The 19,440-nt window shown below is 44.7% G+C and overlaps 1 protein-coding gene across 16 annotated transcripts in view; it reads right to left on the bottom strand.

Annotated features, from left to right (window-relative positions):
• Positions 1–19,440, bottom strand: part of ZMYND8 (zinc finger MYND-type containing 8) — a 130,453-nt gene that overhangs the window by 38,046 nt on the left and 72,967 nt on the right. For all 16 annotated transcript variants that reach the window (XM_068565303.1, XM_068565312.1, XM_068565306.1 and 13 more), the window contains one exon: positions 7,094–7,234. In XM_068565303.1, coding sequence (XP_068421404.1) covers positions 7,094–7,234 — 141 coding nt within the window. The remainder of the gene's footprint in view (positions 1–7,093; positions 7,235–19,440) is intronic.

Genomic DNA, 19,440 nt, shown 5'->3' with positions numbered 1-19,440 from the left:
GCACACTGCATTCTGGAGGGAAAAGGCAGCCTTTTCAAGTGTAAAGTTGGAAAAGAAGTATCTCACAAAAATACTTTCCATGAAGGGGGATAGCAGGAGATGGCAGTGCTGCCCATGTGATAGGAGGACACCCTGTCCTCAATAACATTCCCATGCGGTTAACAGATTCCACACAGCAGTTACTGAAACACACAACTGACTATACCAGGCAGGGGTCGACCAACTTTTTCCATAAAGGGCCGGAGAGTAAATTAAATTAGGCTTTGCAGGTGTATAGGCTCTGCTGCAAAAGCAACCATAAAATGATGTGCTAAATAAATGGATGTGGCTGTGTTCCAATAAAACTTTATTTACAAAAACAAGTCGGGGGCCAGACTTGGTCCACAGGCTGGAAACTTTGCCAGCCCCTGTACTAGTCCAGTGACTGCTAACCTTAGCTGCACACTGAGATCGCTCCCCTCCCAGCCCAGAGCTTTAAAAAAAAATCCTGATGGCTCAGCCCCACCCCCAGAGACTGAATTCACTGGCGAGGGGGAGGCCTGAGCATTGGCCCTTTAAAAGTTCCCCAGGTATTCTAATTGGCAGGTAAGGCTGTGAGCCCCTGTACTGGACCAATCTTGTCTGTGAGTAAAGAAAATGCCTCATGATTTGCCTTAACCCTTGTGTACCAAAACCTCGGGGATCATAAAAATAGATCTACACATCACCAGAATAATCGAGTGTGTGTGTGTGTGCGTGCACGCGTGTATACCGGTGTGGGTCTACAGTAAATGCAATCTCTTAACTTTAGCCTAAAGCCTGAATATTCATAATCAAGAGGAATGAAAAGAAGGTAAAGCATTTCATTTCACAAAATAAGGTTTCTCGGGTCAATGAGCCACTGTAACGTTTATTCTAAGAAGAAACCACCGAAAGCCCGGGAGGGGGCTGTAATCAGGTCCCTGGGAGCGGACTTCTAGGAGTTTAGCCAAATGTAATTATCTTTCTCAAACTTTCAGCTGTGTGTGAACTCGACTGTCCTCCGCAGGGAGAAAAGAAGAGCTTCTCTTTCTCATTTAGCTCCTAGCAGCTTATCAGGACTCCTTCCACCTCTGCCCTTCTATATCGGGAATATCTACAGAATCCACCCTTGCTGCCAACATTTTGAACTTTTCAGCTGATATGAAGACAGCTGAGGCTATAAATGGAAACCGGGGATAAAAAAAAAATACCCGCGCTAGAGAAAAGAGGCACGATCTTCCATTGCTGGAGGGAGCATGAATCAGAACCACCCTTTAGAGGGCAATCTGGCAGTATCTCTCCAAATGTCAACAGCGCATGGCCTCTGACCGTCAGGTTCCACTTCTAGGAATGCATCCTGTGGATTCACTCCCACATGGGCACAAGGGCCTTCACTGCAGCTATTTTCAACAGCAAAAAATGGAAAACTACTCAATAAATAAGGTGCCTGGATAAATAAGTTACAGTTTACCTTTAAACGGAAAAAAATACAGCTGCTAAAATAACACAGCGGCAGAGCTCTCTATGTGGTGATATGGAAAGCCCATCTGTTTAAGGAAAAGGAAAATAATCAGTCAAGGACATTAGCATTGGTGTGTGGGAGAAAAGAAGGAAAGGGAATACAGATACAAATATATGTGTTCTTGGGGCTTCTCAACGCTGACATTTGGGGCTGGTAAGTCTTTCTTTTGGGGGGTGGGGAGGTCGGGGTAGGCGCCGGGGGCTGTCCGGGGCACGGTAGGATGTTTGACAGCAACCCTGGCCTCCACCCACTAGATGCCAGTAGCACCCATACCCCAGTTGGGATAATAAACAGGTGTCCAGACATTGCCAAATGGGGACCAAATCACCCAGGCTGATGTCTAGAAGAGCTCCCCAAGGAGACTAAAGAAGAGCCAACAGGGTCAGAGGATGAGAAAAAAAAAAAAAGAGCCAACAGTGGTCACCCTTTTTTGGGGGTGAATAAGGGGGTCACAGAGACAGGTGATCAGAGGTTAGAGGTAGACTGGCTTTTCAACAGACATCTTTCTGTACTTTGAAATTGCTCTTACCATGTGCATTCATTACTTATAAAAACAAAACTTTTTTTTCTTCAATTGTGTGACTCCACAAAAATCAGAAGGCACTAACGGACAGCCGAGCCATCCCCATGGTGCCCTGACGGAAGACAAGCCACTATGCGGTGAGAGGAACAGCCATCAAAACAAAATGATTTAAAAGAAAACTATAAGCACTTCTTTTTTTAGCTTAAAAAAAAAAAATCTCCTTTATTCAAAAGGTGTAGGCAGGGCTTCCCTGGTGGCGCAGTGGTTGAGAATCTGCCTGCTGATGCAGGGGACACGGGTTCGAGCCCTGGTCTGGGAAGATCCCACATGCCACAGATCAACTAGGCCCGTGAGCCACAACTACTGAGCCTGCGCGTCTGGAGCTTGTGCTCCGCAACAAGAGAGGCCACGACAGTGAGAGGCCCACGCACTGCGATGAAGAGTGGCCCCCGCTTGCTGCAACTAGAGAAAGCACTCGCACAGAAATGAAGCCCCAACACAGCCAAAAATAAATAAATTAATTAATTAATTTAAAAAAAAAAAAAAAGGTGTAGGCAGACTATAATGAATGGTCTTCTAGGAGGCACAAAACAGCGGCTCCATCAAGGGAACAATGTCCTTCAGACAAGAGACCCTGGCAGATGCTCTTATCCATCAGTCAAGCAGAGACCTTCCCCACCTCATTCACTATTTTTTAAAAAAAATATCAAGACAACATCTGGGAAACCGGGGTACCCAGCGCTGCATCCATGTCCTCAAAGTCTCACTTTCTGCAGAGAAAAGAAAGCAGGCCTGACAACAGCAACAGTGGAAGAATAAACAAGCAGAAAGGCTTCAGGTCTGACAACGTTCCACCGTCGGCATCTCTGACGGAGCATCAAGGCACATTTTTGTCACTAACAGGACGACTGAACTGCTGCATTTGTTGAGCCAAAAGCAAACACCGTGTGCGAGAGAAGAGGAGAGAGGATTCCCAGAGAAAGCACACAGGAGTCTAGAGGAAGGAAAGAACCACTCCGGTCCCCTCTCTCCCCGTGCCATAAACTCATTCTTATTCAGGACTTATTTTATAACTGCCGTAGAGGCACAGAAGGGGGCCAGAACCTAGCTTGGCTCCTTATTTTAGAGCAGAGAGAAGGGGCCCAAGACAGCAAATGAGGCCCAGTGTGTTAGCGTGCAGGGCCTTCCCCTCCGTCATGCAGCAAAATAAATCGTAAGAGTAAAGTAGCCACGGGCTGGTGGTTGTATTTTTGGTTGTACTTGTTTCTTTGGCCTAAATAGAGGTTTTTATTTTTACTTTTTTTTTTTGATCCCACACTTTGCGGGATCTTAGTTCCCCTATCAGGGATCGAACCCGCACCCTCAGCAGTGAAAGCGCAGAGTCCTAACCACTGGACCGCCAGGGAATTCCAAATAGAGGTTTTTAATGAAACTGATGCTCAACTTTTAAAAACTAGAAGAGTTCACGTAAAAAATCTGGATTTCTGTTTTTTCTTGAAAATTCAGAGTCGGACAGCACAGGTTCAACTTGTGGGAGCTGTTTCCTTTAGAAAGGCACTTTGTCCTTCATGCGATCGTCCATCCAAATCTTCACCTGACCCCTGACCCCTACAGCTGGGCAGACTAACCCAGCAGCACAAAGAGGCACAGTGGCGAGGGCCCATGAAAATCAAAACACGCTCTTGTCCTGCAGCATTTCAGTTCTCATATCTCGGTTAAAAGTCCAAGCTACACAACAGACAAGCCCGAGTCTAAAGGCCAAACTCAACCACAAACCACGTGTTGATCCTGGGTAGGTAACTCTGCTTCTCTGTGCAATGGGGTTATTACCTTACCTTGAAGGTCATTGTATTTTTTTTAATAGTTTTAACTTACAGAGAGTAAAATTCACTTTTTGGAAAATATATGACTTCTAACACCTGCATAGATGCGAGTAACCACCAGCACAAACAGAATGCAGAACAATTCCATCTACCGAAGAATCCCTTTGTGATGTGTAGTCAAACCCTCCCCAACTCCCGGCAAGCACTCATCTTTTTTCCATCTCTATAATTTTGCCTTTTCCAGTTATTTTTTTTTAATGAAACACTGTTTTGTTAGATATAATGATGTCATTATGATCCCTAGCACTCTGTCTCATTTCTGTCTGTTCAAAGTAGTTACATGGATGCCAGACATCAAGTCCCATGAGAATTATTCAGCATTTCTCTCCACTTTCTGATTTTTCTACCCATCCATGGCACTTTTCACCAGTTCCTATCTGATCCTCTTGCCACTGGGTAACTGAAATTCCTACCCATAAAACGCCACATTCCCTATGCTTTTGTTTCCGCTGACAAAACGAGGCATTTGTCCCAGGAATGGAAAGAGCTGGCGGGGAGCTTCTGCACAGGAGAGCCTTGTACTCTGCTGTGCCCACCGCCAATACACACCCCAGGAAAAAAACCTTTCACTCCCACGCGTGGGTCAAGCCAAATGGAAAAACCCAGAGCATCACACAGATGCCCAAGGACAGCCTGGTTTACGGAAGGAGCTATTCCTGCCACGCATGACTGGCAGAGAGGAAGCATGACTGTGAGAACGTCTCTGTACAGCTTTCTTTTCGGGGGTGCAGAGGTGGGAGGAGGGTGTGAGAAAGCAAACCACACTGCTGAGAACAATGAGTATTCCCCAGGGGAACAGATGGGTCCCCATTTGTTCAAGTGAAGAATTCCTACCAGCCAACCTGAGCTGGAGCCCCTCAAGCCACCACCCGGACTGTCCCATCACTTCCGGGCTGCACGACCTGGTGACCAGGGTAAATGAGGCACCAGCCTCCATGGAAACACAGGCTCCCTCCAGCCCAGCCACCTCTGGCTCTGCAATCGCAGATTCTGGAGTCGCCTCTTCAGTCCCCTGTTTCTCCATCTGAAAATGGCATCTCAAGACAAGATGAACCCAGAGGGCAGTGACCACCAGAGGCTGTGGATTCAGGCTGGAACATCACTCCACACGGGTGGCCACCCCTCCCTTCCTGAAACCCGGTATACTCAAGGCCTCCGGAGTGGGCCACGCTCCCTGACTGCTGCTTTCTCCTTGTTCCCCTGCTCCTTCTCAGCCTCCTCTGCTCACTTTTCCTGAGGTCTACATGTGCAAGTGGCCCAGGCCCCTCGCTCCTTTATGCTCTGGAAAAGGGTCTCTCAGCCTCAGCACTATTGCCACTGCGGTTGGGTAATTCTCTGTCGTGGTGGGCTCTGTCCCATGCGTTGTAGAAAGTTTAGCAGCGTCCTTGGTCTGCAACCACTAAATGAATGCCAGCAGCGTCCCCCACTCTCCGCCTCCCCTGAGTTATGAGAACTATTGCTTGAGCCCAATCCCATGTATAAATCAAGATTCCCAGAATTACACCTCCTGCCCTGACCTGGCCTGACTCACGCCTCCAATTGCCCTCATGACCTCTCCACCTAGGAATTTAGCAGGCATCTCAAACTTACAGAATCGAAAACTGAACTCTTGGCTCCCATTTCTCCTGCCATAACCAAACCTGTCAACACAGGCGCAACCCAGTAAATCTTTGTTGGGGGGGGCCTGTACTAGATGCTAGTGGCGAGAGCCCACCCCACCCCCCCGTTGTAACAACCGAAAATGTCTCTGGACACTGCTAAGTGTCCCCTGGGGGGGGTCAGGGGAACTGCCCCTGGATAAGAATGGCTGACACAGGCTCTTCCCAACACAACACCCTGAGAGGTCCTTCCAAAATGCCCAGTCAGTTCACATCCTTCCTCTGCTCAAATGGTCCCACACCAAGGTCCATGAGGTCACTGTGTTCTCTGACCTCATCTCCCCTTCACCCACTAGGACACGTCGCCCGGGTTTCCTTGCCATTCCTACAACACACCAAGTTCATCCTGACCCTAAGGCCTTGAATTTCCTGTTCCTTCTAGAATGTTCTTCCCCCTAACATTGACATGGCTGGGTTTTCTTGTCATGCAAATCCTTGGCCAGGTATCACCTCCTCAGAGGCCTTCCCTAACCACTGCCTCTTGCTCCTCCACCCCCATCCTGCCCAGCTCTCTCCTTATCATATGAATACCTTTTACTTTCCATGATGACATGACCTCTCTTAGTTTTTTTAGCTTGATTATTATTTCTCCCTCTCTAGAACCAAGCTGTGTTAAGAGAGCAGGGCCCTCACTCGCCACTGTCCGCCCCAGGTCTAAAACAGTGCACAGCACGTAATAGATGCTCAATAAAAATCAGGGCTCATGACGGAATGACTTAATAAAATAACTTCATAGTTGGGTGTTTAGCATTTCTGGTGCTAATTTTTGTTAAAGACTTTGGCCTATGTAATGCTTTCAAAAGAACCAACTGAAACTCAATGAGTTTAAAAAAAAAAAAAACGACTACATCAAGGATGAAGACTAGCATTTAAAAAAAAAAACAGAAGAAAAGAATTAAAACAATATGTCAGAACACACTATACACAAGACAAGTAAATACTGAATCATAAAACAATATAATATACTGTGTGTGTGTGTGTGTGTATATATATATATATATATATATATATATATATATATATATATATATATATATATATATATAACTTCAAATATATATATTTACAAATATAAGAACTGGGTTACTGTGGTCCAGGGCAAGTAAGGTTGTAAACACTGGCCTAAGGTATTTCAAGATAAAACAGCCTTGCATGTCAACAAGCTCCGGGAAATCCCTTGCTAGTTCCTCGTATCGATCTCTCTTCATCTCTATCCACTGTACCTTTTCAATATTTTGTACGGAGAAAAGAGTTCAGGGTTCAAGAACCACACACAGGGACTTCCCTGGAGGTTCAGTGGTTAAGACTCCACACTTCCAACACAGAGGACACAGGTTCGATCCCTGGTGAGGGAACTAGGATCCCACATGCTGCGCGGCCAAAAAAAAATAAAAATAAAAATACCAATCTTTAAAAACAAAAAAGAACCACACACAAAAGACAACATTACAACTTGCAGAAATACTCATAGCTGCTAGGAAAGAGGCATCCCAAAATTCCAACTGACCCAGGTTAAGATTCAGGATGCTTCCCGTGGTGGATGTCTTGTCCGTTTTCGTCGTGATTGGTGTTGATACTTGAGGAGAGAAAGGTTTCGGGCTGCCGGATAAACTCCCTGCTTGTCCCGTCTTGGTGGAGGCTGGTGAAGCTGAAAAAGTAAGTTACTCGTTAAAAGACAGATTTACAAATAAAGAAACGTATAAAGCTTGTAGGTGTGGGGCAGGGAGGAGAGTACAGAAATTCTATTTGATTTCAACCAGGCCGCCAGAGCACCACAGAGGGGGTTGGAGCAGGAAGGGCTGGCTATTTATTTCAAGCAAAGGGCTTTAACCCAATGTTAAAGCCACGAAGGAAGAAGGCTGCCCCAGTCATTCTATTAAACACAAAGCTCTAAGACAAATCGGCTAAGCTGCCACTGAAATTGGTTTGGCCCATTCACGGGTGTAAATCTCAAAATAAACAGCGATTAAACCAGCCCCTGCCTCGGTCCAGATGCAGAGACCAGAGCCAAGCTTACAAATGGCATGTCATCCATCTGTGGGAGACGCAGGGGCCGGCTCACCCAGCCACTGCACCTGCCGGGGGCCAGCTCGACCCCTTGGGAGCTCGCAGGCTTCTCATTTCAAAGGTCCTGCAATGCTGAACGAAGCCAAACTCCACAACAGATGGAGTGAGGGCGCTGTTGGTAAATTATCTCCCTCCTTACTGGGTTTCAAACTTTTATAGGAGGATAGAGTCGTACCTATGCCTGAGTCTTTTAAAAATACCTTAAAACTCCCTACTTCCTGCTACCCTGAGCCCTGTCCACTGGGTGGGGGAAGAGAGGACAGAAACCAAACCATTTAACAAAACAAAGTGTTCAGATAGGCCAACTGGGGCCTCCCAAAGATCTTTTAGATCCTGCCCCTTTGCTGAAACGGCTCTGTATTATTGGGCTGTCCTGTTACCATAAACGTGTGACAGGCAACCAAATGGCCAGCTCCCCTCAGATGTGCAAGAAACCTCGAGAAAGCTGTTGATGGTGATGGGGTTAGATTCGAGACATCCCAGGGACTTCACAAGTGCTTAGACACGCTGGTGGGTTCTTGCCTTAGTTTCCTCATCTGCCAAATGGGGATCCTCAGAGTGAGGATTCAATGGGTTAAACTCTACACCAGCTCAGCCCATCAACATACGTGAGCTAGCCTCAGCTCCAGCGCCAGGACCTGCCAACACTATTTTTAATGCAACAGAGCGGGAAAGACTCTAGATGTAGGGAGAAGTGGATTAAAGCATGGATCAGGAGCCAAAAGAGAGGTTCAAATCCCAGCTCTGTGGACGCGCTGTGTGACCTTGGGCAAGTGACCTGATGTCTCTGAATCTCCTTTCCTGGTAGCTACAAAGAGGGATACTGATAATATAATACAAAAGGATTGATAAAAGTACCTAACTCATGGGACTTCCCTGGTGGCGCAGTGGTTAAGAATCCACCTGCCAAAAAAAAAAAAAAAAAAAAAAAGAATCCACCTGCCAATGCAGGGGACACGGGTTCCAGCCCTGGTCCGGGAAGATCCCACATCCGTGGGGCAACTAAGCCCATGCGCCACAACTACTGAGCCTGCGCTCTAGAGCCCGTGAGCCACAACTACTGAAGCCCGTGTGCCACAACCACTGAAGCCTGTGCGCCGAGAGCCCATGCTTTACAACACGAGAAGCCACTGCAACGAGAAGCCCGCTTGCCGCAACTAGAGAAAGCCCGTGCGCAGCAACAAAAACCCAATGCAGCCAATAAATAAATAGAAAGATAAATAGAAAAATAAAGGTGTTTCAAAAGATTTAAGTATCACCAATAAAATCTTTAGTATTAGGATTTTTAATTATTATTCATTCATTTATGTTCTGTTTCCAAAAGAGATTTGCAGTGGCTGAAAAGATCAGTGCAGTGTAGTCCCTCCACAAGGATTAAAGACCAGGGTCTTTCTATTTGTATTCCCTTAAGCAAACTAGCAAGTGGGTCTCGCAGGGAGGGTCTTAGCATACTAGCAGAAGCACTGCTTGGGGCTGCAGGGAACTTTGACAAGGAAGACTAACCCTAAAGGGTAGCAGGAACCAAAACCACACAAAGGTGCAGGGTCACACAGAGAACTCAAGCAAGAGAGTCCACATTTCCCTGTTTAACAGGTCAAGTTACAATAGTAAGAAGGAGAGGCCGGCAGGTGGTCTAGCAGAGCCCTACCCCACTGTGGGCCTGCAGGGAATTTACCAAGAACACAGGGAGAGTCATTAGTTTTATAGTTCTGTATATGTATGTTCATGTAGTTAAAAAATAATAATAACTGGAACAACAAGCCTTTAACTTCATAGACATATAGGGAATTTACCAAGAACACAGGGAGAGTCATTAATTTTCTAATACTATATATATATGTTCATGTAGTTAAAAAATAATAACTGGAACAACAAGCCTTCAATTTCATAGACATATAACCTTTCCTTTGTTAATAAAACTTAAGTATTGAAGGTTTAAGGGACACGTTCTAAATTTTTTAAAAATTTGAAATACAGCACTTGGATATGGCAAGAATAACAGTGTTACATGAACGCCGGTTTCCCATGGAGACGGGTCTGGTTCACTTTCCACCCGGCCAGCAAAGGGCAGGGGCCACCCTCACAGGCGTCTGGTACTGCAGTGCTTCATGTAATCAGGACCAGGACAGCACCTCGGGGTCACCTAGCAACCCACACTGCAGAGCTCGCCTCTGAGAAACTGGTGGCCAGTGCCCATCCCTGGCTGCCACCTGCCCCACCTCCCCAATTTGTGAAACACCTGTGTCCGCCTTGACCTCCCCACAACCACTCACCCAGCTGTTCAAGGCCAAACACGTCTACACTGTCTCAATTCCTCCTCTGCTGTCCTGCCTCAGCCTTCCCAGCCCTTCAGCGAGTCCTCTGCACACCACTTCCAAAATACACCCAAATCTTCGCACTCACCTCCGTCCCAATCTCCAGGGCTATCACCCTCGTCCGTTCATTCTCAACAGGGGCAATATGGCTCCCAAGGGGCAAAAAGTAGATCTCAGGGGGTGAAAAAATCTTACTCTTTTTATAAATAAAGCACACATATAGTATGTAAAAGGACATATGTTTACATTTCATGAGGGTCCACTCTTAAGTATAGACCCCAAAGAACTGAAAAACTATACTCAACAAATCCTCAAAGCAGCACTATGCACAGTAATGCAAAGATGGAAACAACCCGAGTGTCCATCAACAGACAGACAAGCCCTGGTATAAAGGAATGAAGTTCTGATGCACGCTGCAATGCAGGTGACCTTGAAAACACCACACTAAGTGAAAGGAGCCAGATACAAAGGTCATGTTTTATAGGATTTCACTGAAATGAAATAACCATACTGGGCACATCCATACAAACAGAATGCAGGTCGATGGTTGCCAGGGGTCAGTGATGGAGCAAAGGGATGGGGGTGGGAGAGGGGGCAGGGATGAGGAGTGGCTGCTTGGTGGGTACAGGGTTTTGTTCTGGGGTGATGGAAATGTTCTGGAACTAGGTGACAGTGGTGGATGCACAGTATTGTGGCTGTACTAAATGCCACTGAATTGTCTACTTTGAAATGATTTTCTGTTATGTGACTCTCACCTCCATTTTAAGAAATATTCATGGGAGGACAATTAGGAAGAAAGTGTCTAAAAGGGCTCCTTCGGGGATGATGATGAAGAAAAGGTTGGGAAACGCTGCCCTAACCCATCATTTCCCACGAAGACCCTGTAAGAGCTCCCCACAGGTCCCCTACCACCTGCCACAGCACCCCTTCCTAGGGCACCTCCACCCAGCAGCCAGGACAGCGCCTTAAACAAGGAAAGGAAACATCACTCCTCCATCTAAAACCATCCAGGGGCGTCCAGTTCCCCAGAATAAAAAAACGCAATGAGACATCTGACCTTTCCTTGCCTCATTCTGGAATCTCCAGCCACGTGGTCCCTTGTGCTTGGCTCCTCCAAGATCAAGTCCGCTCCCAACTCAAGCCTTTATACTTGGAATTTCCGAGGAAAGACACCCCACCCACTCAACCCACCACTCCCACCCAGATCATACTGGCTGGCCGTCCTCAACATTTGGGTCCAATACCACCTCCTCAGAGCCCTCCCCTGCCAGCCCCATCTAAGCTGGCCCAGGTGACCCTTTTGCCTTGAGAATATCAGCTCCAGGAGAACAAGCTCCTTTCTGGCCTCTGACGCTGCCAGGTGCCTGAGACATTTACAGCATGAGCAGATACATGAGATGATTAATTGAAGAATGAGTGCTCCGTTCCTCTTCTCGTGACTGTGGTCACGATAAACAATAAAGAAATGATGATGACAACCAAAATAAAACCTCTCCATTACAAAGGTGCCAATTTACACCATCTCCTCGATATTCTGCATCTACTAAAGGCATGCTGAGTGATTAAACATCCAAGGAAAACACTTGGATAAGCAGCTCACAGAAAAATACAAACGGTCAAGAAGCACACTTAGAGAGAACCCTGAGCTCGACATAAATAAATGTAAACTCAGGTAAGGCATACGGAGATATACAGATAAATCTCCATCCTACATCCTTTTCACCTGCATGGTACACTTGTTTCAAAAATAACACCTAGTGTGCAGGGTAGGTGAGGAAAGAGGTACACTCACAGGCATCAAAAAACTATTCAGAGGCTTCCCTGGTGGTGCAGTGGTTAAGAATCCGCCTGCCAATGCAAGAGACATGGGTTCGAGCCCTGGTCCAAGAAGATCCCACATGCTGCGGGGCAACTAAGTCCATGCACCAGAACTACCGAAGCCCGCGTGCCTGGAGCCCATGCTCTGCAACAAGGGAAGCCACCACTATGAGAAGCCCGCACACCACAACGAAGAGTAGCCCCCGCTCGCCGCAACTAAAGAAAGCCCACACGCAGCAACGAAGATCCAACACAACCAAAAATAAATAAATAAATTTATATTTTAAAAAAAAAAAAAAAAAAAACTATCCAGGAGAGCAGTTAGGTGATAATGATATTAAAATTAAAGTATACCAAATGTAAAATAGCTAGCTAGTAGGAAGCAGCTGCATAGCACAGGGAGATCAGCTCGGTGCTCTGTGACCACCTAGAGGGGTGGGACAGGGAGGGTGGGAGGGAGACACAAGAGGGAGGAGATATGCGGATATATGAATACGTAGAGCTGATTCACTTTGTTATACAGCAGAAACTAACATAACATTGTAAAGCAATTATACTCCAATAAAGATGTTTTAAAAAATAAATAAAAAGTAGATGCTTGAACACACAAAAAAATAAAAAATAAAAAATAAATTAAAGTATACAGGGAATTCCCTGGCAGTCCAGTGGTTAAGACTCCGTGCTTTCATTGCCGAGGGCATGGGTACAATCCTTGGTTGGGGAACTAAGAACCCACAAGCTGCGTGGTGTGGCCAAAAAAATTTTTTAATTTTTTTAAATAAAATATTAAAAAAAATTAAAGTATACATAACACACGGACCCCGAAGTTCCATTGCTATGAATTCACCCCATAGATATAAAAGTGCCCCTGATACTGGATATGCACGAGAAGGTTCACTGCAACAGTATTTATAATAGCAAGGAATGGAAGATGGCTTATAAATGCCTATGCCTTAGAGACTGGTTAAATAAATAATGGTATAAATACCATACAACCCTTAAAAAGAAAGACTCAGATCTCTACATCCTGACAAAAATATGTGTGGGAAAAAGAGAGAAAGGTAAAATCAAGCGTGCACAGAAATGTCCCCATATGTGTAAATGTTTTTGAAAAGCATGCCCACATCTTTAAATGAACATACACATTTTTTTTTCTAGCAGCACATCCCATAATCATGGAAACTTTGGAGAAAAACTGGAGCCCAGAAGCGGGGATAAAAAAATTAAAAACTTTAGCTTTTCTTTTATACCTTTCTATACCGCTCTAATATTGCTGAATTTCATTTTGTTGTTTTAATTCTAACCATGTGCGTGTAGTCCTTTCATCGTGTAGAAAAAAAAAAGGGTCAACTAGAGGCATTTAGATTATGGGCCATTTTGCTCTTTTAAAAATGCTTTTACCGTGGTTTTGTTGGGGGGAAATACTTTAAAACAGGTGCAAATATGTATTTGTTAATATAAAAAATGTAATGAAGGGAGAGGAATTCTGTAATTGTGTGACTCCGGCGAAGTTCAATCACTGGTATCTTCTTGAAGACTTTTATTCATGACCATCTAGAGAAACATGGAAAATACTAAGCTGGCCGAAATGTCTACAGCACTGGGGGTTAGAAAGTGAGCAAGGACCATATATAGAGAGATATAAATATATAATTAACATATACATGTCAGTAGTGCTGAGATTGAGAAACCCTGTTTGAAATAGCTCTAGATACACATATATACATTACAGACATTAAGAAAACAAATCAATGTATCTGTTTAAAACATTTGCATTCACATGACTTCATAAAATCTACCTACTACTGATAATGAGAATATGTGCACTCAAATAGAAAGATGTCAAAGAAACATTGCTAAGTTGAAAGAAGCAAAAAGTTTAGTACAATCCCATTCCATCACACACACACACACAAAAATTATTATTGTCATCATCACTGTGATTATATACATTAAAAAATTTTAGGGGCTTCCCTGGTGGCGCAGTGGTTAAGAATCCGCCTGCCAATGCAGGGGACACGGGTTCGAGCCCTGGTCCGGGAAGATCCCACATGCCGCAGAGCAACTAAGCCCGTGCGCCACAACTACTGAGCCTGCGCTCTAGAGCCCGCGAGCCACAACTACTGAAGCCCGTGTGCCACAACTACTGAAGCCCGCGTGCCTAGAGCCTGTGCTCTGCAACAAGAGAAGCCACTACAATGAGAAGCCTGCACCCCGCAACAAAGAGTAGCCCCCGCTCACTGCAACTAGAGAAAGCCCGCGTGCAGCAGCGAAGACCCAATGCAGCCAAAAAAAAATTTTTTTTAAATAAATGAATAAATAAATAAATTTATTTAAAAAAAAAATTTTAGCCACCCAATTCTTAATAGTTGTCACCTCTCAGGGTGAAATTATGGACTATTTATTCTATAATATTAACATTTGAAAGGCATATCTTATATTCAGGAGAAAATGATGTAAAATGAAATGTAAATATTGGAGAGCTTCAAAGTTGAAGGTCAAGCAGAGTTTTATCAGTGCTGAAATTCAAAAGCATGGTACATAAATCTATGGCTCTCAATGAGGACTGGAGTGGTGACCATACCCCCCAGGGGACACGTGACAATGTCTGGAGATGTTTTTGGCTGTGATAATTGTGGGCAGGGGTGTGCTACTGGCATCTAGTGGGTAGAGGCCAGGACGCTGCTAAACACCCTATAGGGCACAGGACACCACAGAGAATCATCCGGCCCAAAATGTCAGTAGTGCTGAGGTTGAGAAACCCTGTTTTAAATCACTCTAGACATTTTTGAAAGCAAAAAGACAATTGGAAATGCACGTTTCAATTAAGCCTTGAAACAGATGCCAATCCTTTTATAAAGCCATAAAATCTTGCCCAAAGGAAGACCTAATTGCCTTTGAAGTCACAAATAATTTAATCAGATTTTACACTCTGATGTACAATTCACAAGCAAGGGCTAAAACACATCATTTATTATCTACGTTTACAAAACCCCCAGACTGTGCTAAGTGTCCTTCTGACTACACGAAACATGAGTCGAGTCGTAGGATTAAATTAGAGAAAAAGGCCCCTTCCCTCCCACGCACCCCAGCCCTCTGGGGGAGGTGGCAGTGGAGGAGTTAATGACTCACACTGAGGTTCCTCTACGTACAAAGCCCTGGCAGCAACCTACACATTCAAAGGGCTGGCGGCATCCTGCACCACTCTTGGTGGCATGAACACATGAGCTCCACAGCAAAGAATCACTGGATGGTCTAGGACAGGACAGAAATGCTGTCCTGAATGGTTATTTAGTTCATGGAAAAGTATTCAGAACACAAGGTTAAGTTAAAAAAGAAAACCCTAAACAGTCTACACCAAACAGGTGATCCATGAAGCCAGTAGTTCACAGATGCATTTGATGCACTCTATAGGTTTTGTTTGTTTTGTTTTGCTGTGTTTTTTTTTTTGGCCGCACAGCATGCGGGATCTTAGTTCCCCAACCAGGGATCAAACCTGTGCCCCCTGCATTGGGAGCGCGGAGTCTTAACCACTGGACTGCCGGGGAAGTCCCTATAGTTTTTTTTTTAATTTGAGCCAATGTGTAAAAGTTGGGGTAGTTTGCATTTTAAAAATATTTGAGAATTCTCTTGAACAACCAGAAATCTAGCAACACTGAGCCACATCCCCACTTGGCTAGAACCAGCAGAGGGATCTGGCCCTCAGTGCCCTTTAAAAAAAGGACACCTCTCTAGCTCAGCACACACATATGGGAAGAGTAAGTACTGCTTTGGAAAGTGTTACACACACAAGCACCCATGAGCGTGTCAATAGTCATGAAGACGAGCATATTTCTGCTTTAGTTCACCCCAGTCCTTATCACTTCCAAAACTCATTCATTTCCGTATCTGCCTGATCCCTGGAAGTATTTGAATTTTCAACTTGATAATATGATGTATAAACCAACACAGAATAAGTCCAGGACGGGAATTCCCTGGCGATCCGTGCTTTTACTGACAAGGGCGCAGGTTCAATCCCTGGTCGGGCAACTAAGAGCCTGCAAGCCACTCAGTGCAGCCAAAAAAAAAAAAAGAGTCCAGGAAACAATTTCTAAGGGCTGACCGTGGGAAGTGGGATTATCCCTGACTTTAGTTTTTGTAACTAACACTTGTTTTAAGACAAACATGTATTGATTTCACAGGACAAAAAGAGTATCTGAAACCGTCTTCCCTTCTCCCTGAAGGAACCCACATGAGACTGTAAGACCAAAAGACCACTATTGAGAGTGGTGAAAGCCAGGCCCCAGGACTCCTACCCTAATACATATTAATGACTTAAATCAGGATCCCGCAAGCAAATACTGGCAAAGGCATCAATCTGGCCAGGAGGTCTAGATAAAGGAGGAATCAGACAAATCATGGAGAATATAAACCACTCTGACCCTTAACACGACAAGCTTCCAAGAGTGAAAGGCGTCTGGCTGAGCAAAGGGCTCCTCAGAGAGCTAAATCCAGCCCTAAGGGTTATAGACACATGATTCTGAGCTCCTCAATCCCCCAAACAAAAGGAGGGTTTCTAAACTCTCATAAAATTTTTATTTAATAACTTATTTCAAAGTGTAGTCTTATGCGGCTGGCTACAAATTTTTCCCTGCTGAAACTGATAAGGTTTTTCAATACTATGACAATCTTTTTTTTTTAAAAACACAATTTTGGATAAAGCGCAGTCTTGTCTCAATTATACTCTCTCTGATTGTTGGGGCATTTCAATAAATAACCCACTTCTCCTTCCACCAAATGCTATTATCGCTGCCAACAGCAGAGGGCAGTGGTGTGCAGTGCAAAGAAAGCCCATCTAGATTCAGGATCTGGCTGTGGGAACTTCAGCACCCCCCATACTCTCCGCAGGGACTTCAACTTGCCTTCTGTAAAATGGGGAGATTGACTCGGAGTTTCTCTTAGTCTATAATAGAAACTGGCAAACCAATCCATGGGCCAAATCTGGCATACCACCCATTCTTGTATGGCCTGTAAGCTAAGAAGAGTATTTACCATTTTTAAATGGTTTGGTGGGGGGAGATTAATAGTTCATGAAACATACAAATTATATGGAGTTCAAATTTCAGTGTCTCAGCCACATACTGCCTATGGCTGTTTTAGTAACACAACCAAGGTGTTGAATAGTTGCACTGTTGAAACAAGAGCCCTACAAAGCCTAAAATATTTACTGTCTGGCTCCTTACAGGAAAGAGGGCAATTTCTAAGACTAAAACAATTTTTAATAAATACCTTCTCTTCCTACACTATTCACTGGCTGCCTAACTCATGAACAGCAAAATAACCCAGGCACATACTAGTAAGCAGTTATATTCTGGGAAACGGCTTTAAATTCTACTGAAATGGGGTATCTGCTAACTTACCACCTCAAAAGTCACTCATATAATAAGGAGTTTTGTCAGGAATTCTGACGTCATTTCAACCTCTGAACCTCTTGAGGAAAGACAGAAGCTTAATTAAACCCATTACACGTGTTCTTCTTATTCCTCTAAAACTATGTTTCCTGAAATATGGTGCTGGAACATCAATGGTGGTTCAGAGACCAACATGTTTTAATTTACAAGTTATGTGCTAATTTCATGTCTATCAGGAAAAAACACAGCAAAAAATTTAAACACATGAACTTATATACTTTATTTAGCTTAGCATTTATAAACTGCATCTGCAATTTATAAATTGCAGACTTAATATTTAAGAATGTAATCAAATGGGTGGTACTTAAGATTATGGCAAAAAATCATAGCGGTCAAAGTTCAGGAAACAGTAATTCATGGGATTGCTGCCGAGTTAAAACACTTTCTCAAAAGCATGATCTCTATGAAAACTAAAAGGCTGAGGAGTTTGTGTGATTATATACCATGTTAACTTGGCTTAAATGGAATCATGTCATGGAATAAAAGTAAGCCTTTTAAGGACTCTGGTCAGAAACTAGGGGGCAAAACGGAAGTTTTCTCTGAGGCTGGTGAACAGAAGTTATGTCATCAGAACAAAGCTCTAAAACTCAACTGTGAGTCCCTCGACCACATGGCTGGATCAGACCTGGAGAAAGACTGCAGCTTTTATTCTGAAGAATCAAAAGCTGTTGGTAATTAACTCTACTCCACCTACGGCCCTTTGGAGAGCAGCTACAAGCAGTACTCGAAATAAGCAAACCAGAAAGAAGCAACAACACGAACCAAAATGAGTGGAATTCTTTGAGTTTACCACTAAGTCCCCATCATTTTATCTTCCGGGGACATTGGTGGTCTCTTAACTGATGTCTGCTCCTTTTTTTTTTTTTTTTTTTTTGGCCGCACCACGCGGCTAGTGGGATCTTAGTTCCCCGACCAGGGATCAAACGCAGGCCCTCGGCAGTGAGTGCGTGGAGTCCTAACCACTGGACCGCCAGGGAATTCCGGACACCAGCTCCTTAAAGAGTTCTTACGTGAAGGAAAGAAGGGGGAGGGTGGTGTCTGAAAGGCTATCCAACGGTATTGCTCTGGCCAGAGGTCTAATACTGGTGATCCAACTTGTAGATGTGCTTTATTCATTCTGGAAAACATCTTAAGACATTTTGAGCTGACATTTCATAACTGGAGTTTCTATATTAAAATGCAGATTTCCCATTTCTCTGGAAGAATGTTAAGATGTGAAAACAGTTAAGTCCACATTCCTGTGGACATTCCATGGGCTGAAACCCTTGAGAATAGGGCGAGTGTCCTGGGGTTCATCAAAAGTCTCCCCAGCCCAGAGCCTGAGGGCTAGCTGCTTTCATCACCATGTTCAGTGTGGAGCTTCTTTCTACCCATGCTTCTCTAAGATACAACAAGAAAGAACAAAGAGTAAAGGCCGTGTTTCAAGAAAAATGAGAGTACACCCATTTCCTTGTGGAAACAGAGTTCTTAAAGGTTTTAACATGCAACCAAACTGTCTGGATAGAAAGAATTCAATTTAGGTCACCCTTGCTTTTGTTACACTCAGCCAGCATCCCTCATTTGTAACACCTCTCTGAATCCACACAGGCATGGGATGAGCAACTACCAGAAGAAATAATATAGTAGCCAACATTTTTGTAGCACTTACTGTTTCAGGCACTGTCCTAAACCCTTTACGTATGGTGGTTCATTTATCCTCACAAGAACTTCTGAGGCAGGTCCTATCATCATGGTCATGTTACCAGTAAGGAAACCAAGCCACGGAGGGGTTAGGTACCTTGATTAAAGCCACAGGGCTAGTGAGTAGCAGAGCTGGGATCTAATCTGAGACCAGCATCTTCATTCGTCACCACTGCTACAGCAGCAAAGCTCCAAAGTGCAACACAACTGTTCAACGGGTGGACCTTTAAGAAGTGGGACTGCGGGGCTTCCCTGGTGGCGCAGTGGTTGAGTCTGCCTGCCAGTGCAGGGGACACGGGTTCGAGCCCTGGTCTGGGAGGATCCCACGTGCCGCGGAGCAGCTGGGCCCGTGAGCCACAGCTACTGAGCCTGCGTGTCTGGAGCCTGTGCTCCGCAACAAGAGAGGCCGCGATGGTGAGAGGCCCGCGCACCGCGATGAGGAGTGGTCCCCGCTTGCCGCAACTAGAGAAAGCCCTCGCACAGGAACGAAGACCCAACACAGCCATAAATAAATAAATAAATAA

The sequence above is a fragment of the Eschrichtius robustus genome, chromosome 16 (genome assembly GCF_028021215.1).
Source record: "Eschrichtius robustus isolate mEscRob2 chromosome 16, mEscRob2.pri, whole genome shotgun sequence".
NCBI classification, from domain to species: Eukaryota; Metazoa; Chordata; class Mammalia; order Artiodactyla; family Eschrichtiidae; genus Eschrichtius; species Eschrichtius robustus.
This window is presented reverse-complemented; position numbering and strand designations above follow the sequence as displayed.